The sequence below is a fragment of the Vicugna pacos genome, chromosome 4 (assembly GCF_048564905.1).
Source record: "Vicugna pacos chromosome 4, VicPac4, whole genome shotgun sequence".
Lineage (NCBI taxonomy): Eukaryota > Metazoa > Chordata > Mammalia > Artiodactyla > Camelidae > Vicugna > Vicugna pacos.
Window position 1 is genome coordinate 70,640,231 of NC_132990.1, and position 27,825 is coordinate 70,668,055.

The following is a 27,825-nucleotide window of genomic DNA, read 5'->3' on the forward strand; positions in this document are numbered from 1 at the left end:
GGCGCGGGAGGGGGCGCAGGGCGGGGAGCAGCGGGCGGACGAGGGGCGCGCCGCGCGGGTCGAGCTGGCGGCGGCACCCAGCTCGCAGTGCTGCCCGCGCTTCCCGGCGTCCGCGCCCGCTGCCCGTGCCCGCCGTGCCCGCCGTGCCCGCCGTGCCCTTTCCGCCATGGCCGCGGCCGCCCTCGCGCCCAGACCCGGGTCCCGGCCGCTGCCTCTGCTCCTGCTGCCTCTGCTGCTGCTGCGCGCCGGCTCCGTGCGCGCCGACAGTAAGGTACGCGCGGCCCTCCGACCCGGGCGCAGCTCGGCGGGAAGCTGGGCGCGAGGGGGCGCTGTGGCTGGGGTGCGGGCCAAGCTGGGTGTCTAGGGTCGGGAACCAAGGACCAGGAGAGGGGAGACCGGACCTGGGGCTTACCACGGAAGCCACAGGGGCCAGGACCCCTGGAGAGGAGCGCTTCGGGGAAGAAGCTCTGGAGATCGTAGGGGTGCTTGGGGCCTGGAGCCTCAGAAAGGGGCGCTGGGACCCAGTCCAGTGCGGGGGTGTGGAGCGGGGTAGGGGGGAGGTGTCAGCACTGAAACCCAGGGCTAGGGAGAAGGGGCTCCGGGAGCTTGGAGGAGGCACAGACTGGGAGATGCAGTCCCCAGCCTAGGAAGGGGATTCCCAGGAGCACTGGGCAAGGGCAACCTGGAAATCTGGCCCAGAGTTTTCATGGGAGGCCGACCCACGTGGGGGCAGTGGTAATTGCTACTCAGCGACTCCTAGGTTTGCAGCAGGCCCTTGGCCAAGGCTTTGAGGCCATACTGGGGACCCAAAGCTCCTCTGCAATGAACCCAACTGGGCTTGCCACTTTACTGACTTCTAGCGCTCCTGCCAGGGATCTGATGTACCCTCTAGAGGACACTGTGTCTCCAGAAGTAACTGAGCTGTTCTCAGTTGTGGCTAAAAGGATCTCCTCTGGTGTCAAGGATCTACCTGGGTTCAAATCCTACCTCCATCTGTCAGCTAGATGACCTTGGGCATGCACCTCTCTGAGCCTCCAATTTCCTCACCTGTAAATACGGAAATAACATAGTTCCCGCTCCCCACAGGTGATCTCTAAATTACTGAGATCAGGCCTGGAAAATGCTTAGCACCACTCTGGTACTTAGTGGGTGCCCAATAAATGATACTGTCATTATGAAATCTTACCACAGAGACCCCAAAACGGGGTGAGATCCAGAATGTGGAGAGAGGAAGCACTTAGGGTCAGTAAGAGCAGGGACCCCTTGAGGATGGGTTGGGACTGGGGGAGAGTGAGGAAGAGCATGAGAGCAAGAATGACTTCTCTTGATGTCTCTCCAGCCTCTTTCCTGGGTAAAAGGTGAGGCAGGTAAAGGGTAGAAGCCACTAGCCACACGGTAAGTATATGAGCAGTGGGCACTGACAGACCCTCAGCCTGAAGATTCAGTTCAGGGTATGCAAACAAGTGAGCTGCATTCCTGGCCGTGTGCTCCAAAGACAAGGAGGGAAGGCGTATCATTTCCACGTTACAGATAGGAAATTAGGATGTATAGAAAGGCAGCTTGCTTGTCAATCAAAAAACCTAAATTCTGGCCCTTTGTTGTTCTTTGGTTGTGTGACCTTGGGCAAGTCACTGTTTCTGGACCTTGGTTCCACCCCATCTGAAAAATATTATCTTCCCAATTTCCCTTCCATATAGGGCCTTCTAGGATTCCCTGTCCTGGCTAAGGATGGGGAACAAGTGAGCAAAAAAAAAAAAAAAAAAAAACCAGAAAACCTGTTCAGCACTCTGCCTCCTCTCATCTCTCTGGCTGGGAGAAATATTTGGTCTTAGGCGTCCTCCCAGCTGTGCAGAGGGCTGTAGAGCTTGTGGAGGGAGGGCTCGCATTCAAAGCAAAGACAAAGAAAACCCAACAGCCTGTTTATGTAGTGAGTCAGCCAAACACTTGCTAGGTTGGGGTGTGTGTGTGTGTGTGTGTGTGTTTAGTTGTCCCAGGGCAAGCTGGGGCTGGTGGGGTGAGGAGGCACATCCTAGAGTTTAGAGGATGAAGCAGCTGGGGAACTCAGCACAGCCCTCCCCCAGACTCCTCCCACCCTACAGCACTTGAGGCAGCTGGGAAAAATAAAAATCAAGTGATGGGTGAATTTACTCCGCATTCCTCAGCACAGCCGGACTCCTGCTGGCTCTGCGGAGAGAGCTGTTTTCATTATCACCCTCTCCCTCCCCCGTAACAATCCTCCTTCCTCTTCAAGCCTGTCCTATTTTCTGAGGGTGACGGGAGAGCCCTTTGGAGGGCCAGTCTGGGACTTGAAGTCTATCTAGGGCCCTAAAGGGTTAAGTTGGCCCCTCCTCAGACTTCCTGCTCCTGGGAGGTCCAGCCTCCTCTCCTGCCCAGTACTTTCCAGGGTACAGGGGCAGCTCAACCCCAGTACTCTTGGCCAGCTCCTCACTCAGCGTGTTTTAATTTTGTGTTTATAACAAGGTCTCTCCTAAACAGGACTTGGAGTTTCCATCTAAGGAAGTGCTTTGTCCATCTTAGGAGTGGGAGGAGTCCCTGGCATTTCTGAGGGGCTGCCCAGTGTGGAGGTTAGGATGGATGGTCAGGTAACCACACGGCACCCAGGCATGGCTGCAGAAACCTCTGGGAACCTGCTTTTTGCTGCATGTCCTTGGACTGTGGCTGAGAACTCCCCATCTCTACCTCAGTCTGTGATAGGGCTGCTGGCACCTCACTTCCTCTGTGCATCCAGGGTGGACAGTGGGGAGGCCAAGGCTTGTGGGAACTGAGCCAGGGAGGGGAGCAGGAGGGGCTGGAGCAAGCAGGCGGTGGTGTCCCAGGCGGGATCAGATGTTCCAGGCAAGGCCAGTTGCAGAGACTTAGGTGTTGCTGCTCCTCTGCTCAGGGAGTTTCCGCTTGTGGGTATAATTAGAAACAGGCCCCAGAGCAGGCAAGGACTGCATGGTGATGGAGTCGTCCTTCCACACACAGAGAGTGTACGGCCACTCTCTGCAGGAAAGGTCTTGCCCCGTCTCTCCCAGTGGCTGGGGTACATGAAGACATCCTAGGTGTCAAGGCCCCTGCCCAGGATTTACATTCAGGATCTTACACATCACTCAGAGACTTCGGTGGTCCCTCCCTGTTTCACAGATTTAAATACCGAGTCTCAAAAGAGTCACATTGGGGCTGCTTAAAAATCCTAGACAGGGACCTTGGAGAGTTTGAAGATTCCTGGAGGTCTGGGTTCTCAGCCTTTAGTGAGCATCCAGATGACTGGGGGAGCCTGAGAGAGTCTGAGTCAATGGGTGCAGAGTAAGGACAGTGCATCTGTGTTTTCCAAGTCTTTCCACCCCAGGTAATTCTGAGGCACATCCCCCAGTTGAGAGCTCATGGAAGTTTGTGGAGCAAGAGAGTAACAGATCATCAAAGAGGAGCTTTTGGAAAGTTAATCCAGCAGAGAGGAGGCTCCTGTATTGTCCAGGTAGCAGTTAATGCAACCTGAACTCAGGCTGTGGCCATGGAGTAGAAAGCAAGGGATGGAGATGGGAGATATTTAGGTTGAAGCATCGAAAGAATGAGACTGATAGGTTCCAGAGTAAGGAGGCCTAGAGATCTGGGTTGGGCAGGAGTGTAGGTAGACAGGGGTCTGGAAGAAGATGCTGGGCCCTATTTTGGATAGATTAAGTTTGGGGTGCCTGTGGGCATCCAGGGGGTGGGGTCGAGCTGGCAGTGGGCTCTAGGGGAGGTCTTTACCTGCAGGAGGACATGGAAACTGCCTCTCGGTGAGTCTGTGCTAGCTATGAGAGAATAGGGAAGACTCAATCTCAAGGTGACACAATTTGAACCTGTTCTGTTTCCAGAACATTTTATGGGTTGAGTCTCCTCTTCCCCATTCTGGCCAGATTTATCCAGCTCTCTTCAGAAAAATCTCAAGTATGCCTTCTCACCATCTTATTGTGGGATTTCCTTGCAAATAGCTAGGGACTCTTTAAGCACAAACCACCTACACTTCTGGGGGCTTTGGCAGCAAGTGTGCTGAGTGAGGCTGGAAGAAGAGATGAGGGGCTGAGGCAGGGACTTTCCTGCTTGGCAGCGACTCCAGCCCCCATGCCAAAGGCAAGGTGGATCAGGCCCAGTGGGAGCCCCATTTCCTGGGCCCAGTCCAGGGCCACTTTCTCTATCCCAGTCCAAGTGCTGGTGGAGGAGCCCTTGTCTGATGACTAGGGATGGTCCTAGGAGGAAGAGCATGTGAACTAAATTTTGGAGTCAGGCTGCGCTGTGTGATGCTGGGCAAGCTCCTAGTCTTCTCTGGTGCTCAGATTTCTCCTCTCTAAGATGGGGCTGTGCTGAGAGCAAAGAGAGGTAGAAGATGATGTACAAATATAGGGAGGGATGTTGGCAATGACTTCAATAGCAGGTACCACTTAGAGAGCAGTTGTTCTGTGCCAGGCTCTGTGCCAGGTGCTCTGCATGCATTGGCTTATTTTAGCCTCAGGACAAGCTTATGAGGAAAGGACTGTTACCCTCCTCATTTTACAGAGGGGGAAGCTGAGGCTCAGAGGGGTCAAGACCGTGCAGGGAGGACACGTGCGAGCTGGGATTTGAGCCCAGGCCTGGCTCCTTCCCATGGCACTCTCCAGCCTCCAGTCAAACACCACAGGACACAGTAACCACAGGAGGTGGGGCCCTGCCTGGGCTCCCAGCAGCTGGGGCTGGAGCAGAGGCCCTCCTCCGACTCCTGACTCCTGGCCCATGTCAGGGCCTTGGCCGCCCCCACCAGGACGTAGCACCTCATCTGAGGAGGGAAGGAATGTTGCAGTCTGATGTGGAGGCTGCTGCTGGTGGGGATGGGCATAGAGATTATGGGTGGGTCCCAAGGAAGAGGCCTGTCTGGCCTGGCCACACAGAACACACCACACCCACCCACTAGTCTCTTAGCCCCACCTGGGGGAGTGGGTGGTGGTGGCTAGGGGTCCCAGCAGAGCTGGGAAGGGGGCCCAGAAGCCTTGAAGAGAAGGCAGGCTGCTGCACTAGCAGCGATCTAAGGAATGCACAGCCACCGAGCCTGGCTGTCACGTTCACAGACAGGGAAAATTGCCCAGCAGTGCCCAGAGTACACTAGGCCCACCAAGGGCCCAGGACAAGGTTTCCACCCATAGCCACCCCTCCCCCACCCTCCTCATCCTCCAGGGGAGTGTTGGTCCAACCACCCTGGGCTCTGATCCCCTTGAGCAAGCTCCAGGGCTGTTTCCTTGTCTGTAGGACACTGCTAAGAATATCAACCTCCTGTCAGGGTGAGTGGCGGGAATAATAACAACTACGACACACAGGCTGCTGGGCATGCTCCTGGTGGCTGGACTCAGCGTATTCTGGTATTCTCAGTCCTCACACGCCCTTTATTGGGTAGATACTAGTAGTAACCCGCAGGCACAGACAGGTTAAGTAATCTGCCCAAGAGCACACAGCTGTAGGTGGCCCATGGCTGTGTTCCTAACCACTGCCCCATACTTGCCCAGCACTCAGTGAGTTCTCAGTAACTGTCTCGTCCCTGGGCCCTGCACCCCAGGCTTGCCTCCTCCATCCACCGTCTGTCCACAAAGCAGCCTGATTGAGCTTCTCATGATGCAGATCGGACCCTGGCTCTCCCCTGCTTAAAACCCTCCCATGGCTCCCCAGTGTTTTCAGGAAGAAGCTCAGATCCTCAGCTAGCTTGCAGGGCCCTCCATGAGCCGGGCTCTGCCCCCACCCCAGCCTTACCTTCTGCCACCCCAGGCTCTGCAAGCACCAGCCAGAGTGAACCTCCTCCAGGTCTCTAAAGTGCCGGGCCCTTGCTTGTCTTTGCATATCTGATTTGTTCTTCCTGGAATGCTCTGCTCCTATTTCAAATTGTCCCTGCGGTGCCCTCCTCCAAGCAGTCTTTATGGGTGGCTTTCTCTATGCACTTTCTCTATGTCAGCTTCTCCCACAGCTGAGAAGGTCAAGGATGTACCTCCATCTATTTCTTCTGCACCTCCAGATAACAACCACAGTCTGGCAGAGGCCAGGAGCTCTAACACGTGTCTGAGGGCTCAGAGGAGAAATAGAGTGCCTATGTATCCAGAGGGCCCTTGGATACTCATGGGGGCTGGGCTCAGCAGATAGTCCAAGAGAGTCATGAACTCACCTGGGTTATGATGGCTTCCATGAAAGCTGAGTAGCCATGAGGCCTGGGGTGTTTGTTGACTGAGCTATGAATAGTTGTGTCCCCAAAGTCTGGAGCCAAGGATGGACTGACTGAGCCAGCTAGGTGGATGGCGGGTTGGGGCTCCCAGCGCCCAGCTGGTGTGTGAGGGCAGGCAGTCTGGAGGCAACTGAGCCTGGCACCTGCCACTGATCTCACTGAGCTGACTCCTGCAGGCACAAAGTGACCAGTGACCAGTGACCACACCTAGACATTGGGTGTACTGCAGCCCAGGGTGGGATTGAAGGAGAAGGGAGGAGGGTACGGAAACCACTAAGTGAGGTCATGTTATCTCATTTGAGCCTCACTACCAGGAGGCTGGGTATCGAGTCATCCATTTTACCAATGAGGGAACAAGACTCAGAGAGGTTCTATAACCTATTTAAGGTCACACAGGGTTTGGGGGAACAGATTTGTAGGAGAAGCAGCATAGCCCAGTGATTTTGATCTGGAGTCAGGTCCAAAGCTGGATCTTCCCAGTCAAAGCTATGCGAACTTGGACATGTGAATTCACCTCTCTGAGCCTCGGTTAATAATGGCTCACATGTCTTCAAACACGCTCACGATTGCAAGGTTCTGTTCTTTACCTCCATTAACTCATTAAATCTTCACAACAACCCATGAGGCACAACCCCATTATACAAATGGAAAAGATGCACAGAAAGGTTGGGTTGCCCACCATCTCACAGTTACTAACCATGCTCTTAACCCTGTGCTCTGAAGTGTCTGTAAAATGCAGGCTCATTTATTCAACAGATATGTACAGAGCTCCTGCTATGGGCCAGGCAGGCAGTGTTCTGGGGATATAGGAGGGAACTAGAAAAAGCCCCTGCCTCTACTGGTGCCTTCATTAGAGTATGGGAGACAAATAAGCAAACACAGATAAAAGATTTCAGACAGCGATAGGTACAATAAAGAAAATAAGAGCCACTAGATAAGGGGACAGAGAGTAATGAAAATGGTGGTCAGGGAAGGCTTCTTGGAGGAGGTGATGTATAAGCTAATGTGAAGGAATGAACCAAGGAAATATCAAGGTTTCAGGATGAGGGTACCAAATATGCAAAGGCCCTGAGGCTGGGGTGGGATGAAGGAAAAAGTGGCAAGAGGAGGGGTTTGGGAGAGGGTGTCAGCTCACCTAGGCCTTGAAGGCCATGGTGAGGACTTTGGAGGTACTGATACCCCTGTACACAAATATTATTAAAGGGTGTAAGGCACATGAAACCTGGGAGATAATAAGTGCTCAATAAAAGATCTCCCTTTATATTTTTTACTGTTGTGGTAAAATATACATAACATAAAATTTACCATTTTAAAGTATACAATTCAGTGGCACTTATGTAGTACATTGACAGTGTTATGCAACCATCACCACTACCTAGTTCCAGAAAATGTTCATCACTCCGAAAGGAAACCCTATACCCATTAAGTGGACACTCCCCGTTTGCTCTTCTCTCTACATCCTGGGAACTGCTAATCTGCTTTTTCTCTCTAGGGATTTGCCTATTCTGAATATTAACAGCAATGCAATCATACAATATGTGGCCTTTTGTGTCTGGCTTCTTTCATTTAGTATATTTTTCAGGGTTCATCCATGTAGCATGTATCAGTACTTCATTCTTTTTATGGCTGAATAATATTCCATTGTGTGGATATACCACACTTTGTTTATCCATTCATCAGTCGGTGAACATTTGGTTGTTTCTACCTTGTGGCTATTGCGAATGATGCTGCTGTGAACATTCATGTACAAGTCCTTGTTTGAATACCTGTTTCAATCCTTTGGGTATATACCTAGGGGAGTTGAATTATTGGGTCACATGGTAATTCCATGGTTAATGTACTGAGAAACAGCCAAACTGTTTATCACAGCAGCCATTACTCTTTTCATTGTTGTTTATTATTATAACGCCTCTGTTTCCTTGTAAGGGTTGCTAACCAGCTCCTCAGCCCACCCTACCCATGCCCCTAAAGGCCAGGTGGGGGCGAGATCCCGCTACCTGCCCCTCCCTCTCCTTCCCTCCCCTCCGCTCCCCCTTCCTCCCAGTATTGGCCTTTGGCTCACCTTTTGCAGGTGTTTGGCGACGTGGACCAGGTGCGCATGACCTCGGAGGGCTCCGACTGCCGCTGCAAGTGCATCATGCGGCCGCTGAGCAAGGACGCGTGCAGCCGCGTGCGCAGCGGGCGGGCACGCGTGGAGGACTTCTACACGGTGGAGACGGTGAGCTCCGGGACCGACTGCCGCTGCTCCTGCACGGCGCCGCCCTCCTCGCTCAACCCCTGCGAGAACGAGTGGAAGATGGAGAAACTCAAGAAACAGGCACCCGAGCTCCTGAAGGTAGACTTTCTGGAGTAAAGGCAGGGATGGGAACCCCTCCTGCGTGAGTACCTAGCATGGGCTGGCGCCAGGCTGTACCTCCAGGAGAAGTCCACACATTCTAAGGCAGGGACTATTATCATCCCATCTCACAGGGGAGGAAACCGAGGATCCCTGAAAGGAAGCCTTTCCCTGCCTGCCTGAGCCCATGCGGCCAGTCAGTGATGGAGGCAGCATTCTTTAGCTGGTTTACTGAATCTAACCCCTTATCACCTACTCCAGCGTCCTGTATTTTACCCAAACCAAGTCATCTGTTGGCACCTCCATGGAGTATTTTAAATTTTAAATTTTGTGGCATTTGATTGTGTTCAATGTATAATAACATTGCCCATATTCACATACCACCAATGTGCCAGATGTTGTGCTAAGCTCTTCTTACACATTATTTCTCTAAATTCTTAAACGATTCTGTGAAATATGGGATCTTTGTCCTCATTTTATAGGCAAGAAAGCTGAGGCTGGGAGAAGTCGGGTACCTGGCCCAAACTCTCACATAATGACATGCAGCCTCAAGTTTATACCATTCTTCTATGTGAATTTTGTACTTATAACCCCACCACCACCACCACCACCACAGGCAGATTAGAAAGCGGCACCACCTCTGGGCGACACAGCCCCGTGCGGGGCCCACCAGAAGGCCCATGGCTTGGATAGGCATGTGCAGACTAGGTCACAGTCCCCCAGCCAGCCAGGCACCTCTGTGCCTTCCACATCATGCTCGATCTGGTGTTTGGTGGGCCTGGTGGGGTTGGGATTTGAACTCAGGTCCTGCTGTGTCCAAAGCATGTGTTCTAAATCACCCTGCTCTCCTGTCTTTATTTTTGCAATAGCCCAGATAATTTGGTGGCTTTTGAGAGGATCTTTTTCGTTAATAATTTCTTCCAAACATGTATCTATTTTGCCCTTTTTGTGTCAAGAACTGTGAAGTTGCCTAAAATGTCACCCTACTTGTTAGCCTGCCAGTCTCATGGACACTGTCGGAAGACACAAGCCAGGGACAAAGGACTTTATTACTCAGAGTGTCTCCACTTTCTTCTACTGGTTCTCCCACTCCACTTCCCACAGGGGGATGCCGTAAGGGCCACGAACACATGCACACACAGGGGGATGCCATGAGGGCCATGTAACACCTGCACACACACAGATGTTTTCCGAGAGAGGAGCCCCAACTTAGATACTCCAGATCTTTTATAGCAGGCACCGACATGCCTTCCCTGCTCCAGAGGGAAATACTCTCTGGATGTGCCAAGGCTGCTCACTGTACAAGACGGTCTGCAAGAAGGACAGTCAGTGCCTCTGCAGGCAAGACATGCAGAAAAGCAAGAGGCCCGTGAACAACTGTCTCCCAACATGTGGCTAAAAATGTTTTCTCTAAATATAACTTTAGTTTTATTTTTGTAACAACTGAATGGATACCAAAACTCTCAAAGTTGTTGGTGGGGAGGGGGGTTAACTTTTAGGCCATGTGGCCTCTTGACAGTTTGTGAGTCCCTGGGCCACACTATCTCCCTGGGGATCCACCAGGGTCCTGCAGACTCCAGGCACTGAAGCCACAGGCCAGTTACAGGGACAAACCCAACTTTCAGATCTACTTCTCAATAACTGAATTGTAAGCATACTTGACATGAGGATCCACAAAACCTTTTCTAAAATGCTGGTTAATTTAATTCTTGCTACAACCCTTTGGAGAGGGAACTTACTAAAGTTCCCAGCTTTACCCGGGGGGGAAATCTGAAGCCCAGAGAGGGATTGTGACTTGCCTAAGATCACATGGTAATAAATTGACAGCACTAAGATTTGAACCCAGGAATTCTCTGCTGTGTCCCCTTGCCCACTGGAATGGTCACTAGGCAGTTCTCTCAGCCAGGAGCCCAGTGGCCTTTAGGCCCTTTAGGCCCTTCAGTGCACAGCAGCCGTGGGGGTTTTTATGCAGCCTTAGAGGACTGGAGGGGGGCAGTGGTGGGATTAACTCACAGGTGGGGTTGTAGGAGGAACACAGAGAAGATACTCTGCCTCCCTGACACTGTTGGAGCAGGAGTGAGTAACTGAGAGGTACCCAGAGAACCCCAGGAGGAGAAGCAGACAGAGACAGAGTGAGACAGGGCTGAGGCCTCTCCCATTTGGCTTAGCTCCCCCTCCCTCAGCGGGGGGCTCTCCGTGGACAGCCCCCCAGGAGAGAAGGTTAGGGGAAGCCACTGTGGAGAGGGACAGGGCACACCCACCCTGTACCTATCCCTTGTCTCTACCCCACCCCTTCCCCTCCAGCTAAGAACTCCAGCTGTGATGTGGCATAACTCTGAGTAGGAGGGATGGGATTCTAGATCCCCTTTCTTGCAGAGGTTGGCTTCAGGGGGCATACCTTTCGCCTCTTCATCCCCTTTCCTTCTGGACATGAAGTAGATGTGGCCCCACTGTTGAGGAATCCCTAGTCTTGTGGGTACACAGCTCCTGACCTTGGTAATGGCAGTGTGGTCAGTGCTGGGCCAAGGGACGTCCCAGGAACCATGGGAAACCAGAGGAGGAGGTAATATTAGAGCTGGGCTTTGAGGGATGTGTAGGAGTCCCTCAGGTAGAGCAGAAATAAGGACATTCTGGGTGAGAGTCAGTGGAGTAGGTGTGACCCAGGGTGCCTTCCTGCCCTCTCTCTGCCCCAGCCCCACTAGCACCTGTCAGTTCCTCTAACACAGTGCTTCTCAAACTGTAGGGGGTGAAAGACCAATTTTTTTTTTTAAGATCTGTCACAGAACAATACTTCTGTAAAATACTATAAAAATGAATTGTTAGAGAAATGAAATGGAATGGAAATAGACGTGCAAAATAAAGTCCAGTGTTGTATTATTAGAGTCCACAGGTATAAAATTGCTCTGTCAAATGGCTCTGAAAGTGTGGAAAAGCCTACTCTCACTTTTGGTAGTTATTTTATCACAGACTGGTAACAAGCAGCTTGGACTGGTGCTGGTCCGCAGACCACACTTTGAGTAGCATGGCTCAAACACGCCATCTTTCTTCTCACCTCCAGCTCTGTGCACAAGCTGTTCCCTTTATTCCAGAAGCCTGGAATGTCCTTCTCCTGCCATCTTTGCCTAATTTGGGCTCCTCCTTCAGAGCTCAGTTCAAACCAAACTTCCTCCTGGCAGATTTTACTAACCCACACTCACTTCCAGACAAGGTCACGCCCCATTGTTAAAGACCTGGGCACCTGTGTGTTACTCTGCATTCCTTGACAGCCTGTGAAAGACCATGAAGGCTCACGTCTGTCTTACTCATCACTGGCCCAGAGTGAACATTTGCTGAGGCCAGAGAAGGTGGCAGGGGCAGATCAAGGAGGGCTCGTATACCGGGCACAGAAGATAAGAAGCTACATATGGGCACTGGGGAGCCACAGCAAGTAATCTAGCAGGGGAGAGAACCATGGTCAAAGCTGTGCTTTGGGAACCCAGTTTGGGTGGCCACAAAGGCAGCAGAGTGAAGCTGGGAAGTTCCATTTAGCCACCTGGAATAGTAATCATGATTGCTAATGTTCCCGAAGCCCTTGCTGTGTGCCCACTCTGAGATGAGCCCTGCCCAGACAGTACTGCTCCTCACCACAGCCTTGCTGCCCACTTCACAGAGAAGGAAGCTGAGGCCCAGGAGAGTCTACATGCGTGGTTCCACAGAGCCCTGGGAGCACTATGTAACCCCTCAGAGCCTGAGCAGGGTGGTAGGGGAGCAGAGAAGGTCCTATCGCTCCTTCCATCAGAGCCTTCCACCCCCTTTTCCTGTTTTAGAGATTAGAGTCTACTCAGAGAAAAGCTCTCTGGCTTAAAACAGCTTGAACACCCCTGGGAGAGTGGGAGTAAAACTGTGTTGGAAACAGCTGGCCAAGGCCAGCCAGGAGCGCTGGTCTGCTCAGACCCTGAGAAATGCACACAGGAGTGGGGACTGGAGGAGCTGCCCACCCGGAGCAAGGGAAAGCTGACTTCCCAAGCCGTCCCCTGTGCCAAGCGTTCCCTGACACTCTCGCTGGCATCCTGGCCATCTGGAGGGAAGGATCACACCCTGATGTGGTGTGACGGAGAGGGGAAGGAGAGGGGGCAGCTCAGGGGAGAGCCCGGAACTGAGCAAGGGAGACGCAGCATCTGCTGCTGACTTGTGAAAGCCCCTCCCCCTCTCCTGGCCTCAGTTTCCCCATCTGAACACAGGACGGGAGCAGTAAAGCGTGATAGGAGAGAGGCTTTGGCTTCTGCTCCTGGCCCCACCATTTAGCAGCCAGGTGGCCTTAGCTTCACCTCTGTAAGCGGCAGCTGCCCAACTGTAAGATGAAAAGTTACCCAAGCCCCGTCTTAGGCTGGGTCCCTAGAAGCAGATTCTGAGGCGAGTGCCTTGTGTGCAGGGGTTTTATTAGGAAAATGCTCCCAGGAGAAACGGATACCAAAGTGGGAGCAACAGCAGTGACTGGTGGGGGAAAGAGGGAGGGAAAGAAGCCCAGCAGGGCTGTGGTCTCGGCTCACATGCCAGCTTCAGCCCCAGGGGATGGGGGCTGGGCTCTAGATGCCCGCAGCAGGCAGGCATTGCCTACAGGCAGCCCCAGGAGGACATACCCTCCCAGGCACAGGGAAGCCAGGGATGGGCCCAAGGAGCAGTAGGGGGATGAGGATGGAGCTCCTGCATCTCATGGGGTTGTTGAGGATTAAGTGATTGGCTCATTCAAGCCCGTACCTGGTGCCTGCTACACAGTAAATGCTCAAAAGATGGAACCGGATGCTTTTCTCATGATATGAACAAGCTGGGTCTAGTCGAGCAGACCATTCTGAGGCTCTGGGGTTCTGGCTCTGGTGGGGCTCCTTTTGCACCCTCTGTGCCTGGCCAAGTGCTGGGCCCTTTCCCCTAACCTTCACCCTTCCCCGGGCAGCTGCAGTCCATGGTGGATCTCCTGGAGGGCACCTTGTACAGCATGGACCTGATGAAAGTGCACGCCTACGTCCACAAGGTGGCTTCCCAGATGAACACACTGGAAGAGGTAAGGGCAGGGCTCGAGCCAGAGGCCAGGCTGGTACGGTGCTGGGGGCCCAGGGCAGTGTCCAAAGGGGCCTTGGAAATTCTGTCTGGACCCTGGTGGCTGTTAGAAGTGGGAGTCCAGCAGGGAGCTGGGAGAAGGAGATATAAGCCACAGAGTCCAGCCTTTGGGGAAGAGTTCTGACTGGGCTTAAAGACCTGCAGGAAGCTGGAAGGCTGGGTGGAGAAACTGAGGCATGTGCTGGCTGTATGAAAGGGGTGTGGAGGGGGCTGTAACTTGCAGCTGCCCTCAGTTCGCCAAGACCAGGGCCCACATACTGTACGACTCTGGGGCAACCACGCACGTAAAATACGAGCACTGTGCAAGACTGGCCAAGCCCACTGGGGCCAGGCTTAAGGCAGCATGGCTGTCCCAGGACCCACCTACAGCGGAGGCAGAGATGCTAAGTGTCTTCTCCTGGTCAGGACAAATGCGCTGGAGGGCTGGGCAGGTGGCCGAGACTGCCTCTTGAGGACAGGGACAGAGTTGAGTGAGTATGGAGGTTCAAGGCTGGAGGTTTGAGGTTCGCATCTCTGCTGGCACAGCCTGGCCTCCGCCTGTTTCCTGCATCCGGTCCCTGCTGGGCTGCTGGGAGCCTGGGGACATGCAGCTGCCAGGAGGGGCGTGAGGGCTTCCTTTCCCAGCTTCCTTTCCAGAGGGAGGGGGCACCTGGGCATCCTGTGCCCCACGATGGGAGATTAACCCCTTACTAACCCGAAAGCTGGGGTCACAGTGGCTTTACTTATTCAAAATGTGTTTGGTGAGTATCTCTTACGAGCTAGGCCCACGCCAGCCTGGGAGAAAGGTAACAGTTGTTGAATTTCTACTGTGCACCAGTTATTTCCTGTGCATCTAGTACGTGCCAGGCTCTGCTGTGGCTGGTTCCACAGTTAGCCTCCTTTGACCTTTCCTCTTGTAATCTTAGGAAATGTTAACCCACTTCATGTAACTGTGAGCCAGACAATCTGGAGGGTACATCTGCAGAGCCTGGAACAAATCAGATAATATTTCCATAGTCATAAAGAAATGATTTTTTAATGATGTTCTGTTTTGCATTATCTGTGCTTTGCTTCCTGTTCGCTAAGTGATAACTGAAAACAAAAACAAAAAACTTCTACTAATCCTGGAAGGCGGTGGAGGGAGCAAACTCACTCAGGAAGAGCTGGCTCCCTCTGCCCAAGGGGGAAACATCACAGGAGGTCAGGCAGCAATTTGGGGTCCCAGCTTCCCTCTGCTTTCTTCCCTTATAATAATGATTTTCAGCGAGGGGTGGTTTTGCTCCCTGGGGGGACAGCAAAGTCTGGAGACATTTCTGCTTGTCCCCCACAGCTTGGGGGAGGTAGGTGGTGGGTGCTATTGGCTCTAGTAGGCAGAGGCCAGGGATGCCCAGTGCACAGGACAGCCCTACGGCGCACGAATGTCAACAGTGCTGAGGCTGAGAAACCTGCCTTACACAGTTTGCCTTCTGTCTGCCCTGTGATCCAGTTTAGAATGCACTTTCTTATTCCTTAGCCTTCCTGGTCCTCACAGTCACCCTGACATTTAGTTGTTATTATGACAAGGATCCTCATTTTATAGGCAAGGAAACTGAGGTTCAGAGAGGTAAAGTCACTACTAGCTCAAAGTTACCCAGCCAGGAAGTGGAAAGCGAGGATTTGAACCCAGCTCAGTCCCAGCTCCTGCCCTGCTGCCTTTGGTCCCTGAATCTGTTTACACCCAGGGTTGAATGGACGTAAATCACTTTCAGGTTATCTTCTCCTCTGTATAAATTTCTGTCAATGAATAGGAGCTCGTAATTCTGATGCTCCAGGGCTTCACAGCAAAGAGGTGCTTCCTGTATCTGACTCTAGTCTCTTCCTTCAGCTGAGAAGGAGACTCAAACAAAAGAATGTCACACATACTCCCAACATGCTGAGGCTTTGGGGACCTGGGGCTGATACCTGCCAGACCACCTAGCTTTCCTGAGACCTGCCCAGTAGTTGAGACTAGCCTGGGACAAAGCCCAGCAATGAGGATCTGTGAGTTGGGGGATCCACAGAGAGGAGCCTAGTGGCTCTGAGCAGTCCATGTGTTTCCAGCAGCATTCAGAACCAGGAGTAGCTCAGGAGATACTACGGGGTCAGGGCGAGGTAGGGGTGGGGCTGGGGGCTGCTAAAGCCAGGCAAGGTCCCCAGCAAGGAGGAGATGAGGCTGGGCAGGAGAATAAGACTAGGAGTAAAGGCAGGGCTTGGTTCTGTGGGAGGAGCCAACCCCACCCGGGACAGAAGTCCGAGACTTAGAGACTAGGAGGAACCAGAGCCCCAGAGAGTTTCATTGTTTGAGTTATTTTATGAAAAGGAGGTATGTATGTATTACTTGTGAAATTAAAAAGTAATTTTAAAGTAGCAAAAGAGCAACTTTTTAAATGATGGATCCATAACGAACTAGCTAAATACATTTTGGCCCATCGGTACCGTGGCAGACTGTGTGGCCAGTAAAGGGAATAGGGAGCACTATACACACAGATACGCAAGAGTCCCCAGAAGAGGCTCAAGTGAAAAGACAAAGTGGAAAGGAAAGAGAGAGAGAGAGAGACAGACAGAAAGAAAGAAAGTTAGGTCAGCACTGAGAAACGGTGGGTGGGAGACAGTTTTTTATACCCATTTGTATCTTTTTAATTGAGTACTATGAACATACCTGTTTTTTCATTCATTCGCTTTTTAAATAAAAAACTAATAACTACAGGGACTCTTAGCAGCTGGCTTTGTTCCACCCATGCTTGCTGGTGCTGACCCCACCCATTCCCCCAGGCCCTGCTCAGAAGAGGCAAAAAAGCCTCTGGGCAGCAAAGCTTGATGGCAGAAGTTGGGGTGACCCCCAGGGCAGTGGAGGATGGGGTGCGGTCAGAGGAGGCTGGAAAGGGTCCTGCCCCCACAGAGCATCAAGGCCAACCTGAGCCGGGAGAACGAGGTGGTGAGGGAGAGCATGCGCCACTTCAGTGAGCAGCTGAAGCATTATGAGAACCACTCGGCCATCATGATGAGCATCAAGAAGGAGCTCTCCAACCTGGGCCTCCAGCTGCTGCAGAAGGACGCGGCCACGGCACCTGCCGCTGCCCCGGCCACCGGCCCTGGCAGCAAGGCTCAGGTGAGGCCAGGGCTCTGATGATGGAGCCAGAAGGTGGGTGGGCTGGGAGCACAGTGTGTTAGGACCTCGGCCCTGAGGGCCAGCTAGATGGGAGTTTGAGGCTGGCCATGGGGCGGGGCTGAGAGCTGGCACAGCTGGAGGGTCCGTGGCGGGGCAGGGGCAGGGGCAGGTGGTGCCTGCTGTGCAGTGAGCAGTCAACACAGGTGAGCTGGGAGCAGACATGGAGATCCAGCCCAGGGGTGTGTCCCCTGAGCCAAGCATTTGGCAGTATTCTCATTCCTAGTTCTAAGCTAGTGGGAACAAGGCTGTAGAGATGACCCTCCCTGCCTGGCCCTGAGGGACCAAGTTGCCTGTAGCAAAACCTCTTTTAGCCTCCTCTGCTGTGACTGGGGCCCTGGTTGGATCAGGCCTGCTCAGGGCGAGGTGGGCAATGCCTCCGGGACCCCAGCCAACTAATACCACTTCATCCAACCCATCCTGGGGTAGAGAACTCCTGCAGCAAACACCCAGACGTTCCACATTCAAGCTCAGAGCACAAAGTGAGCAGAAGCAGTGGTTTTGTCACCAAGCAGAGACACCCATGACATACAACAGACCTTTCAGCAAATTTAAAAACAGATGAATTGCAGAAAAGGCTCTCCCTCTGGGCAAATTGTATAAAGGCTCCTTCCTATGAAAGACACACACCAGGGTGTGTGGCTTGGCAAATGGGGTACAGACTAGACTTCAATTCCATTTATGCCCCTTTGACCAGTCACCAGGTACAGGACACAGCCCCCACCACTCCCATGGCAGCCTAGTTTTTGGGGAGCGGGGGAAGAAGGGAGTTGACTTCTTCGCAAACGTTATGTCAGTTACCCCATTACCCACCATGAGGAGGGATGCTTGTTGCCAGTCTGGCAGATGAGGAAACGTGGAGTGAGGTCACATGGAGAGGGAGGCTGTGCTGGAACCTGGATCTGCATGACTGCCAAGCCCCAAGCTCTTCCTCTCCACCCTCGGCCTCCTGTGCTGACATTGTGATGATGAGGCCATTCGTGTCTGCAACGGGGACCACCTAGATGCTGATAAAGCAGGGAGGAAGCCTGGTGCCTTGGCCCCGAGCTGGCTTCCTGCTCATTCCCGTGCCAGCTCCACGGCAAGAATGACTCCTGTTTGGGGAATGGCACAGAGGGTCTAGACACTGTCCTTGTTGTATCTCCCAGGGATTCTGACTAACAATGGGTGATGTCATAGGCTCTGTGTTCTTGTGCCAAGCCGACATCAGAGGCATTTAAAAGGAACTAAAAGGAACAAAATTCACAAAATGTTAGAAACAGCATGCCCTCTGGGCAGTGCCTTGATGACCAACCATCCCAGTCTGCCCAGGACTGAAGCGTTTACCAGGATGCAAGACTTTTAGTGTTAAAACTGGGAAAGCTCCAGGCACGCTGGGATGAATTGGTCACCCTGCCTAGGAGCCTGAGAACCTCTCCCCTGTCTACACGCAGAGACCAGTGAGTGAGAGACAGGGTGGGAAGCTGACCAGTGATTACCTACCTCCCCAGGGAGCCGACCATTGTAGTTGACCCCCCCAGGCTGGGAGTGTGCCAGAGCTGGGAAGTGGATCAGGAATCTAGTCTACCGTGGTGGGCTTCAAGCCTGCAGGGGAAATAGAGAGCTGAGTGGGGAAACTGAGGCATACCCCAGTCATGTATGTAACCACTATGGGAGGAAAGCTGTGACTTCATGGGATGTAGGGCCTGGAGCAACATGACTAACATCCAGCCCCCACATGCTGAGCCTCTCTGATTGCCCCCTCCCCCGCCCCACAACATCCCTCCTACCATCTCCCAACTCTGAGACTTCCCTTCTCCCCCAGGACACAGCTGGAGGGAAAGGCAAGGACAACAAATATGGCACCGTGCAGAAGAGCTTTGTAGACAAGGGCCTCCCAAAACCTCCTAAGGAGAAGCTGCTGAAGGCGGAGAAGCTGAGGATGGAGGGCGGCAAGGGCAGATTCCCCCGGCCCACAGCCAAGCCCCGGGCCCTGGCCCAGCAGCAGGCCGTGATCCGAGGCATCACCTACTACAAGGCGGGCAGGAAGGAGGCTCCGGAGGCCATGGCTGGTGAGTTGGGGGTGGAGGTGGGTTGAACCTTGGGGAGTGGGGGCCCCTACGGAGACCTGGGTCTTCTCTCCAGTCAGACAGCCCCAGATCTCAGCCCCATGGGTTACCCGTTGGTGCTCTTTGCTCACCCACACAAAGGATAATCCCCGCTCAGAAGACTGTTGGGAATGAAATGATAAAACCAACACAAAGGACTACTCAGCTCCTCTCCAGTTCTCACAGCTGTCTCCACCCTCACTGGACTTTTCCTTCATCACCAAAAGATTTGCTGAAGATCCACTATGTACTTGCTGTATTTTCCAGACACTCTGCTTAACACAGAGCTCAGAGTCTAGTGGGAAAAAAAACATACCCATAACCAGGCAGCCCCACATGTAGGGTGGGAGAATGCAGAGACAGACCAGGGTTCTGGGAAATGCCATGGGGTCTTTGGAGGACCTCCCATTTCCAGACTGGTCTTAGGATGGATGGCCTCTCCAGCATCTCTCACTCTTGTCCCCCCGGAGAAGAGCCCACAGACCCCTGTATCTTTCCTACAGTTTCCTGCCAGATCACAGCAAAGGGCAACAAAATAGTTAACTGAGAAACAAGAGTGCCCAGACTTCTGGGCCATCCCCACTGGTGTGGCTCCTGAGTCCCTCTGAGCCCCTCCCCTGATGCCTGCTCTCGTCTGATGTCCCTGAGAGGTGTCCCAAGCCTGCTCCCCCTTCCTGGGGCCTGCTGACCACCTCCTCCGTGAGGCCCTCTGCCCAGCCTGTGCCCAAGGGGCGTTGGAGGGTGGAACTGCGAGGGACCAGTCTCCCTCAAGAGCCCCCTCAGTTTTTGGTCTCTCATGGTTCAAGGGCCTCTTCTCCCAGCTTCTGGTGCCAGCTGTCGGCTCTGAATCCTGCCAGCTCAGCCTGACCCCTGCCCCGGGCTCTGCCCAAGAACAGCTGCAGGCATCTGACTCTGTCAGCGAGGCCCGTGGGAACAAGCCCCTGTCCTGGCAGGCACTCCTGAGGCCCGCTGACCAGAGGGTGTGCCTCCATTCCCGAGAGACTCCTGGGGCTGCTCCACAGTGGGGCCCAGCTAAACCCCTGAGCAAAGAGGAAGGCCGGCAGGGAGAGAAAAGGAAGAAGTCAGGCAGTTGTCCTGGAGTCAGGGGGCCTCAGTGCATCCCTGGGGCCCACACCATCACAGTCACAAGAGCACCATTCCTTTGTCCCTGGCATCCCAGCTTCCTGAGTCCTCTCACACGTGCTGCTGCACTTGATCGAGGTGAGGAAAACAGCCCAGAGAGGTGAAGTGACTGCCTCCAGGTTCCACAGTGAGTTAGTAGGATTGGAACCTGGAAGCTGAGGAGTCCTTGTTCCCTGCTGTGTGCCATTGAGTCTTCGTGCCTTCCCCACCCGGACCGCATCCATCCCAGCCTAGGAAAGTGTGTGGGTCGGAGATGATCCAGAGATGCCCCCAAACCAGTCCATGGAGCTGCAAAAGTCCTCCTATCAGCAAAGCAGGGGTGGGGGCGGGGATACCAGGAGCTGAGAGATGGGAGATAGGAGACTAACGAGAGGACAGAGAGAGGGGTCAAGAGGTGACGGGAAGCTGGCTGCACCTGCCCTTCCTACTTGAAATGGCAAATCCTAGGTGAGAGGAACTAGAGGGTGGTTCCGGGGCAGAGGACAAGGAGAAAGTCTATAAAATGGGAGCAAGGGTTTCTGCCTTCTGAAATTGAATACAGGAAATGAAAGAATTTGTACAGTGTTTGACACCTAGGAGACAAAAGGGTCTCACAACTGGCACCTCATATTTACCAGGATCTGTGCAAATGTTTTGTGTACATTTTTCTCTAATCAGTACAACAGCTTAATGTGGTGAACCTCGTGATTCTCCTGAGGCTGACCGCGGCAGGGGACTTGGCTGAGGCCACTCACCGAGGGGCTTGGAGCCAGTCTGCTGACCACGAAGGCCTCCCCCCTCCCACTTTAGAGGTCTTGTACTCCTCTGGGGCTGCTCCCACCTCCCCCCATGGCCCCAGAGCTGGGAGCCCGGTGTGCCTGGGCAGAACTCTGGGCAGCAGCAGGTGCCGCGTGGATCTGAGCACAGGAACTTCTCTCCACAGACAACGCCCTCAAGGGCACTTCATGGCTAGAGCAGCTGCCACCCAGGGTAGAGGGCAGGCCACCCGAGCCCAACTTGGCAGAGCGTGACGAGGCTGGACCCAGGGCCTCCGAGAGAGCAGACTCGGCTCCTGGCACCCCCACCTCGAATCCCACCACCACCTCTACCCCAACTCCCACCACCAGTCCCCTGCCCACTGAGCCACCTCCACGCCCAGAAGTCCCCAGCCAAGGTGAGTAAGCCTCACAAGGGTCAGCAATCCACAGCCTGTGGGCCAAATATAGCCTGCAGCCTGTTTTTGTACAACCCTTGAGCCAAGGATGGTTTTTACATTTTTAAAGGGTTGTTAAAAAAAAAAAAAGAGAGAATATAGGACAGAAGTATGTGGTCTGGAAAGTGTAAAATGTTTCCTATCTGATCTTTACAGAAACAGTCTGACAACATTTACAGTGAAACAGGTAGTGTCTTCAACAAATTCTTCTTAAAAAATCACCTAGGATCCTGTCATCAAATTCAGCAACTATTTTCACATTTTTATGTCCTCTGTCCAGCCCTTTGGCTCTGTTTTTATGTGCACGTTTGCAGTTTTGACTTGTGTCTTAGGTAGAAATCTTCCTCAATTCATCGAGCCTGTCCTTCTGGAGGGTATCTTGGCAACCTGTGATAGCAAGCCTTAAAACCATTCCCTACTTTTGTCCACGTGCATTCCACTTCCAGGAATCTTTCCTAAAGGATCCATCAGATCTGTGGACAACAGCTGCAGCTTAATTGGTTTCCTTGCAGCCTATTTCTAGTGTCAGAAAACTGAAAATAATCTAAAGGTCTAACACTGAGGGGACTGGTTAAATAAATTCAAGGGCACAGCTGTCTGGTGGCCTGGTGGAATCTTGGAATCACATCATTAAAAGGCCATTTAATGATGTGAGAAATTGCTCAGTGGAGGGAAAACAAAACAGGATACATAAAACTGTATATTCAGAAGAATCATTTTTTTTAAAGTATGTCTGCATGATTGAACATGCAAAGAAAAAAGAAAAGGAAGGAAATAGAACATGTTTAAAAGTGTCTTTGGATAATGGAATTTTGAATGATTTTTATTTTCTTCACTCTCCTTTTCTAAATGTTCTGGGTTTTCTACAATGATCAGACATTGCTTTGATCATAAGGAAAGAAACGAAAAAAAAAAAAAAAGAAAAGGCTGCAAACAGAACCTCAGGAGGGATTTAAGTAAGATGCAGATAATATTCCCAGGACTGTTGCTCTGGCTTGAGGCTGGTGGGGCTGTGTACTAAATGGGCACCCCTCGCTCCTCACAGGCAAGGAGGCGAGCTGTGAGGGCACCCTCAGAGCCGTGGATCCCCCCGTGAGGCACCACAGCTACGGGCGCCATGAGGGAGCCTGGATGAAGGACCCTGCTGCCAGGGATGACAGGATCTACGTCACCAACTACTACTACGGAAATAGCCTGGTGGAGTTCCGTAACCTGGAAAACTTCAAGCAAGGTCGGGAACCCCTGGGATGGGAAGGGGGCAGGTGTGGGTGGCCTGGGGCGGGCCCCGCAGGGGTACTTGGCCTTTCCTTGCCTTGTGGTTTCCTGTGGTCCAGACTTGGCTAGGTTGGCCTAGCTCCAAATGGTCAGCACCTCCCACAAAAAAGGGAGTCTGGGGGTATCTCCTATGTGTTGGCACCGTGCTGGGAGCTGGAATGCAGCAGCAAACAAGATGGACGTGGTCCTGCCCTCATGAGTATAACTTACTGTCAAGGGTAATAATACTTGGAGTTTCCACTTGTTGAGTGATTGTTATGCGCTAATCACTCTGTGTGTGTCAGCGCAGGGTATTTCCATAACTCCATGAGTTGGAGGGTTATCACCTTGTTTTACAGATGAACAGAGCCCCAGGCTTTACAGGAGCGTCAAGTCTGGGCAGAGAAGGGCAGAATTTGGGTTATCAGATCTGGAACATGATGGGGAAAAAGGGTCGTTTAGACGTGATCTGCCCTCCAGAAATGCACAATCTGATATGGGTAACAAAGGCTTAAAGAAACAATTTCAGTTTAGTGCTAGAGGGAGACCTCAGGGGGCTGCGGAACCCAGCCTGGAGATCAGGGAAGACTTCCCAGAGGAGGGGATGCAGAGGCATTCCCCAGGCAGATAGGGTGGAAATGGCAATCTAAGCAGAGGGAACAGCATGAGCAAACACCCTGAGACAGAACACAGGGGCTGGAATTAGCTGTCTAAATTTTGGCTGTGCTGTTCCACAACTGGGTGACTTTGAACCCTCTGAGCCTGTTTTCTCCTTGGCAAACGGGATAATAATAGTACCTCTTTCATGAGTCTGTCTTGATTGGATAAGATAACTGGCCAAGCCACAGGCCCCTAGCACACTCACTATCCATTGCTTGCTGGGGCACCCAAGAGTCCTGGGTGTCCTCATCGGTCCAGAGGGTGGGCTGAGGGTTGTCTGGGAGGCTCTGGTGTGACCACGCACCCCTCCACCGCAGGCCGCTGGAGTAACATGTACAAGCTGCCCTACAACTGGATCGGCACGGGCCACGTGGTGTACCAGGGCGCCTTCTACTACAACCGCGCCTTCACCAAGAACATTATCAAGTACGACCTGCGACAGCGCTTCGTGGCCTCCTGGGCGCTGCTGCCCGACGTGGTATATGAAGACACCACCCCCTGGAAGTGGCGCGGCCACTCGGACATCGACTTCGCTGTGGACGAGAGCGGCCTGTGGGTCATCTACCCTGCCACAGATGACAGCGACGAGGCCCAGTCCGAGGTGATCGTGCTGAGCCGCCTGGACCCCGGCGACCTGTCAGTGCACCGCGAGACCACGTGGAAGACGCGGCTGCGGCGGAACTCCTACGGGAACTGCTTCCTGGTGTGCGGCATCCTGTACGCCGTGGACACGTACAACCAGCAGGAGGGCCACGTGGCCTATGCCTTCGACACGCACACGGGCACCGATGCCAGCCCGCAGCTGCCCTTCCTCAACGAGCACGCCTACACCACCCAGATCGACTACAACCCCAAGGAGCGGGTGCTATACGCCTGGGACAATGGCCACCAGCTCACCTACACCCTCCACTTCGTGGTCTGAGTGAGGACCTGTGCCCACAGGAGAGGAGTGGCCATGGGCATGGGGGCTCCCCACAGCAACTCCTGCAACGGACTCCCTCAGCAAATATTTATTGGGGGCCAGGCCCGGGGCTAGGTGCTAGGCAGGCTGCGTAGCCAGGAGAAAACTTCCTTAGCACCCAGTGGAATAACAATCGCTTCCACTCACAGAACACTGTGCCAAGAGCATGACTGTGCACTAACCCACTTAATCCTCCCAACAACACCCCTGGAGGGAGAGACAGTTAAGCCCATTTAACAGATGAGGAGACTGAGGCCTCAGCTTGGATCAGGCAGGTCCGTTTTACAGATGAGGAGATCTGAACCATGCTCTCCCCTACTGCCAGTCCCCTCCCCTCTCCCCTTGTTTCTCTTGTTCTTTCAAATCTGTCTCCCTCCAGGGCTACTCAAAACCAGAGGCCTTTGGGACCAACACACTAGTGTTGGGTGGAAGCCCAGTTCTGTGTGCCACTCTGGGCCCCTGTTCTGACTGAGCTGTTGGTGGCCCTGGGCTTTGGGACCCTTGGCTAATACCCCTGCTCCTTGCCTTTGGCCCGTCCCCCATACCCACCCCACCCACTGTCGGACCACATTCCAAACCTCCACAGTCACCCAGCCACTAAGCAGAAACCACACCCTAAGAAAAAATACCAGCCCCCGTTCCAAGACCCCCTCCCTCTGTACTCATTTTTATTTTCTCTTGTTCTTCATCAGCGCCGTCATTTGTTTCTGCAGCAGCAGCAGCTGAAAAGACTACAGGCAGCTGCCTGCCAGCAGCAGCTCTACCAGGGTGGGGAACTGGGCCAGGCCCCGAGGTTCCCTCTCCACCCAAAAGTGCTGGCTTTGTCCACATACCCGGGCTGTGGGACCTCTCCCCAGACCCTCCCAGAGCCTTTGGTCCTGGGGTCCACCTCATCCTTTCTCTGCAGGCCTTTGAACCCACAGTCTGTGTGCACTCAGGGATACCTCCAGGTCTGCCATGAGCAAGACCCCAGGCCTGAGGCTGGGTGGTGCCAGGATGAAACAGGCTCCTTCTTCCTTGTCAGTCCTAACCTGGTCATTTGGTGTGATAGCCCAGCAGTCTAGGGAGCTGGCGAAGGCTAAGATCTGGGCAGTCAGATCCAGAGGAGATTTCAGACCTTCTGATTGCAGGGAAGAGCCAGAGAGAAGCTGGGAGGGAAGGAGAAAGGGGCTGTGAATCGGACTTTTCCTGGTTTCAGAGATGTTGGTGTCAGGGCGGCCCTGAGCACAAGACTTGGGGCTGAGGATGCACAGGTGGACTGCCTCACCTGGTGCTCCCCTGAGCCTCAGACCCAGGCAGCCCAGGGGACCAAACCTTCAGACTGGCCCCTCATATGCTTTGAACAGCATTTTTAGAGCTGGGAAGAAGTTCTCTGGTCCAACTACCTATATCATCAAAGGAGAAATAGGCCCAGAATGGTTTAGAGAATGGCTTGGGGCCACACTAGGAACAGGACACAGTCGAGCTCCTTCCAGAGGGGCTTCATCTGTATCCTTTACTTTCCTGGCTTAGAGGCAGCTAGGCAACAGGCCACCCAGCACCCAGGCCATCCCAACACCTTTGGAAGGTGTTTACTGCTGATCTCTACACAACCCCAGACCCTGTCCCCATGCCAGCTCCCAGGTATCTGTATATATGAACACCCAGCTGCCATGTTAGGAAATTCAGCTGCATACTCAAGAGTGTAAGGAATTGCATTTTGTGCAGAAGACATTTCTTTTAGGCGTTGTCAGGTGATGTTGTTTTGTTTAAGCTGTAACTCACCCCGGAAATAAAGGGGAATGATGACACCCAGCCAAGCAAGGCCTGACTCATAGCGGTGGACACATCCAGCCTCCCCCACCCAGCCGAACGCCTAGGGCTCGGCTTACAGACTCTTCAGGGGGCTGCGAGCCCCGGCGTTTCCCTTGGCCCTGGGTGTGGGTTTCAGAAGACTCTTGTCTTTTGTGATATCACAGCCCAACCATGTGAGAAGTGTTCAGGCTCCTCTTTTCCCGTTAGTCTGAGAAAAGGGAAAGTTAGAATGGACCGATTTTGAAAAAGGATAAGCAAAATGATTTTCAGGGCGGGGAGGATGCTGGCTGCAGCCTCTAAACGTTCACTAAGCCCTTTCTGTTTTCAAGCCCCTGTATGTGGGTTACGTTGTTGGTGGTTATTTTCCTCATTTTTACAGATGGTCAGACTGGCGCCCAGAGAAGTTAAATGGAGGCAGTTAAGTGGAGAGCCAGGTTTCCAGGTCAGATAATGTAACCTGAGCATCAACAGTGGCCACATGCACATAATTCTTGCATCTTCATGAGAGTAGAAGGTATATGTATATATACATACTCTGATTGTGCACATTTTACAGACAAGGAACCCAAGGTGAAGGGACTACCCAAGAACACAGCGCAGCTTAGTTTGTGGCAGATTCAGGCTTTCAGGGCTGGTCAGTATATGTTCTTTACCAACTGTGTGCCACTCTAGTGGCAGCTCCAGAAATGGTGGCCATTGCTTTTCACCAGTGTGTCTGGCCATAAACTACATCTGCATAGGAGACTCAAGAAGAAGGTTGAGGTCAGCTTGTAAAGACCCTTAAATGCCAAGCCAAGGAGTGACTGCCTACAGTCACGTTTGGAACAAAGTCCAGTATAAATTAACAGAGAAAAGAAAATTCTAAAACAATTGGATTTTGTCCTATCAGGGATGGGAGGCAGAGAAGGGTTTTTGTGGTGGGATTTATTACATTTGGTAACAGGTACTTCAAACAAGGAAGGAGAGGCCAGCGTTTCCTACTGACCTGGACTATGAAGGCTAAGGAAGCCATCTCTGGTGTTTCTGAACAACATAATACATAAAGGGGACTTGGCACCCACCTCTGATTCCTCCCTAGAGATTTCCAGACCTTAATATTTAATCTGCTCTGTTTGGGGAGAGAACGGCGCCTCTGCCCAAAGGTGAGGCTTTGGGTGGGGGGTGGTTCAGGGGAATGATCTGAGGGCTCCTAAGAGCCCATGTGTTCTAAAGGATCTTTTCCTCCATGACAGCATTGGAAACCACCCTGCTGACAGGAGGACGCAGCACTGGATAGTTGTCAGGGAGCCCTGGACAGGAGTTAGCGTACCCTGGGTTAGAATCTGGCTATGCCCCTAACATGCTGCATGTTCAGGTAGGCAGGGACTGACAATGGGGACAGATGTCAGCTCTCTTTTATGGCTGAAGACTTGCAGCTTAGTGAGGACCAAGAACAGCTGAGGGCCCAAGCAGTATCCTCATCGAGCTAGAAGGCACCTTTACATACATTGTCACTAATCCACCCAGGAACCCCCAGGTCGGCATTACTTTTCCCCATTACAGGTGATGAACCTCAGGTTCAGAAAGGTTAAGCAAACTGCTCAGGGTCACGAATCTAACAAGTAGTAGAGTCAAGAGTTGAACTAGGTCTGTTTTTACACCAAAGCCCCAAACTAACTGTTGTTAGGAATTTTGTAACCAGTCAGATTTTCTTCTTTGCTTTGGCCACTGAGAAGCTCAAAGTCAAATTGAGATTATTTTTAACAATTGTACTGAGTCTCCTACTGGACTCTGACTTCATTTAGCTTTCTGCTTTTACCTTTACCTGGATCTCTTTATTTTTATTGTATTGTATTTTATCTATTTTTGTAAATCGCCACAACGCCTTTTTTGAAGCAAGTTGGAACGTACTTAAATAAATACACGATCAAAAGCTTGACTTAAAA

At 52.7% G+C, this 27,825-nt stretch overlaps 1 protein-coding gene across 1 annotated transcript; it reads left to right on the top strand.

The window, feature by feature from the left end:
* On the top strand, positions 1-27,825 carry OLFML2A (olfactomedin like 2A). Its single transcript, XM_031677529.2, has 8 exons — positions 1-271; positions 8,289-8,552; positions 13,483-13,590; positions 16,543-16,752; positions 18,614-18,860; positions 20,962-21,192; positions 22,277-22,462; positions 23,463-27,825. The coding sequence occupies exons 1-8, from the start codon at positions 167-169 to the stop codon at positions 24,065-24,067; spliced, it is 1,956 nt and encodes a 651-aa protein (XP_031533389.1). The 5' UTR covers positions 1-166; the 3' UTR covers positions 24,068-27,825.

What these genes read in the sequence shown, in the direction of transcription:
- OLFML2A (XM_031677529.2), top strand. Translation starts at nt 167, where the DNA reads ATGGCCGCGGCCGCCCTCGCGCCCAGACCCGGGTCCCGGCCGCTGCCT. An exon ending in GGCTCCGGAGGCCATGGCTG is followed by an intron (nt 18,861 to 20,961) that starts GTGAGTTGGGGG and finishes TTCTCTCCACAG; the next exon opens with ACAACGCCCTCAAGGGCACT. An exon ending in CCCAGAAGTCCCCAGCCAAG is followed by an intron (nt 21,193 to 22,276) that starts GTGAGTAAGCCT and finishes CGCTCCTCACAG; the next exon opens with GCAAGGAGGCGAGCTGTGAG.